Source organism: Cupressus sempervirens, chromosome 9, assembly GCF_028749045.1.
Source record: "Cupressus sempervirens isolate cs-2001-9-10 chromosome 9, ASM2874904v1, whole genome shotgun sequence".
Lineage (NCBI taxonomy): Eukaryota > Viridiplantae > Streptophyta > Pinopsida > Cupressales > Cupressaceae > Cupressus > Cupressus sempervirens.
This window is the reverse complement of record NC_143126.1, coordinates 654549261-654551164: the sequence shown is the minus strand read 5'-3', so window position 1 is coordinate 654551164 and position 1904 is coordinate 654549261. Positions and strand designations below refer to the sequence as shown.

The 1904-nt window shown below is 36.1% G+C and overlaps 1 protein-coding gene across 1 annotated transcript; it reads right to left on the bottom strand.

Moving 5' to 3' along the window:
* Positions 1-322: 322 nt before the first annotated feature.
* Positions 323-1602, bottom strand: LOC149540431 (LYR family of Fe/S cluster biogenesis protein). Its single transcript, XM_089801540.1, has one exon. It carries the CDS (start codon positions 1415-1417, stop codon positions 1154-1156), a length of 264 nt encoding a protein of 87 aa, XP_089657666.1. The 5' UTR covers positions 1418-1602; the 3' UTR covers positions 323-1153.
* Positions 1603-1904: the final 302 nt, after the last annotated feature.

Sequence of the window (1904 nt, the reverse complement as noted above, 5' to 3'; positions counted from 1 at the left end):
TTGTGTAAGAAAAAACCTATCACTGCCATTCATATTCAAGTCCCTAGTTTTTTCTTGTAGCAGTCAACATTTATGCTCACTAGATCACAAAATAGACAAAGCAAATGCCAACATAACAACCTGAGATCCTATGTTTTAATCCAAAAAACTTACCAGGCAATTTAAGCTGCATGTTGCATTCTCATTTTGACAGCTGATTGTCTTATACATAATTTATGGTCAGCTTGATAGTGAATTCCCTCATACAATCTAATAGCTTTAGAGTTCCCAGGAACATAAAGAATACAAAAGAGTGCTATCAATTTTACCAAGAAATAACCAGTAAACAGTTTAAAAAGTCGCAATATTTAGTATTATTCAAATTTGAATAGGACTTACCTCAATCGAGTGATTTCCACTAACCGGTTGGGCAACTGCAACAGTTCAATGTTTTCTCCAAACCATACATGTTGGACTAGAAAGAGTTTTACTTATTAGTTCTTTTTGGTATTTGAAAGAACTTTTCTTATTTGCCCATTGGTTAAGTTCAGCTATTTTTACATAGACCCTTTTCATCAAATGGCTCATTGCAAATCTAAACTGTGGTATACTGTTAGGGTTAACTATTACTTCATAGTAATTGTTTTCATCAAATGGTTCATTGTTAACATAAATCATGGCCAAAGCCTCCAGCCAGTATTGATCACAATCTGTCAAAACCAAAAATAGCTGCTAAAAAAGCCTGGCTTTCGTGAAAACCCTAAACCTGCCTAAAAAAAACAGACCTTTTAAAACCTAACTCTCGGATTTTAAAGAACGAGACCGACAACTTAACCTACTCAATTAAAACCCTAGAAACCCTAAAACGTCTGCAACTTGTAAAAAGCCTTTAATCATCTGCAATCTGCAAAACCTAAAAGATCACAAATCCCAACCCTGCAAATTGCAGAAATCAGATGGACCCGCTTGGCCTTATGCATGTTTTAAACGCTGAGAATTTGAGAAAAAATAAAACAAACGAACAAGGGATCCTACGAACCCTAAAAACTCCAAAATTCTCTGCATTTTGCAGGTACGAATTAAGTATCTCCCATTGCAATACAATCAAACACCCAGCACTTGAAATCCAATAAAAATTTCACGAAACGAATTACCGAAAAATTAAAAACAGAGATCATCTGACCTCGACAACCGTGAGACCTACAGCAGACGAAGATTTTAATTGGTCTAGTTGCTTATGGCCTCGACGCAGCAAATACTCGATATAGTTGAAGTCTTTTTTATCAACAGATGTTGCATTTTTTCTGAATTCTGCGGAAACTACTTGTTGGATTGTGTGGCGTTGGGGAGGTTCTTTGCATCGAGCTGCTCGCAGAAATGCTCTGTATAAACTGAGCACCTGTCTTTGCATACCAGAAAGCCTCTGAGCAGGTGCCATTGTATTGCACAAAATCTTTTGAAAATCCCAATTCAATCAGATCGCAGGCACAAGGATGTTCAATCAGGAAATGCTTTAAATGAACATGACCAAAGTAATGTTGGCATTTTAAAGACGCCATGAAAGATTTAAAGGCGAGGGAACGGGCACGCTTCAACAATCCACAAATAGCTTCTGAAAAATGTTTGTGAATATATAGGAGCATTTTTTCTAATTAGGAAAAGAAAAGAAAACACGAGACGCAATGCGTCATGGTTCCCGCCTAACCCATAATGGTTGTAAAGGTGTAGATGAGTGAGGATAAGGTTAAATAGTTTTAAACTAATATTGTGAATGCATTAATTTTTGCTTAGAAATGCACTTGTGATATGATAGGATGACTCATATTTTGTTGTTAAATTCTCGTGTTATATTATTATATCTTTGGGCATTTGAGCCCAAGAATAAGAGTCCAAAGTCCCCAATATGACACTAAGTACTTAATATC

What these genes read in the sequence shown, in the direction of transcription:
- LOC149540431 (XM_089801540.1), bottom strand. Translation starts at nt 1,417, where the DNA reads ATGGCACCTGCTCAGAGGCTTTCTGGTATGCAAAGACAGGTGCTCAGT.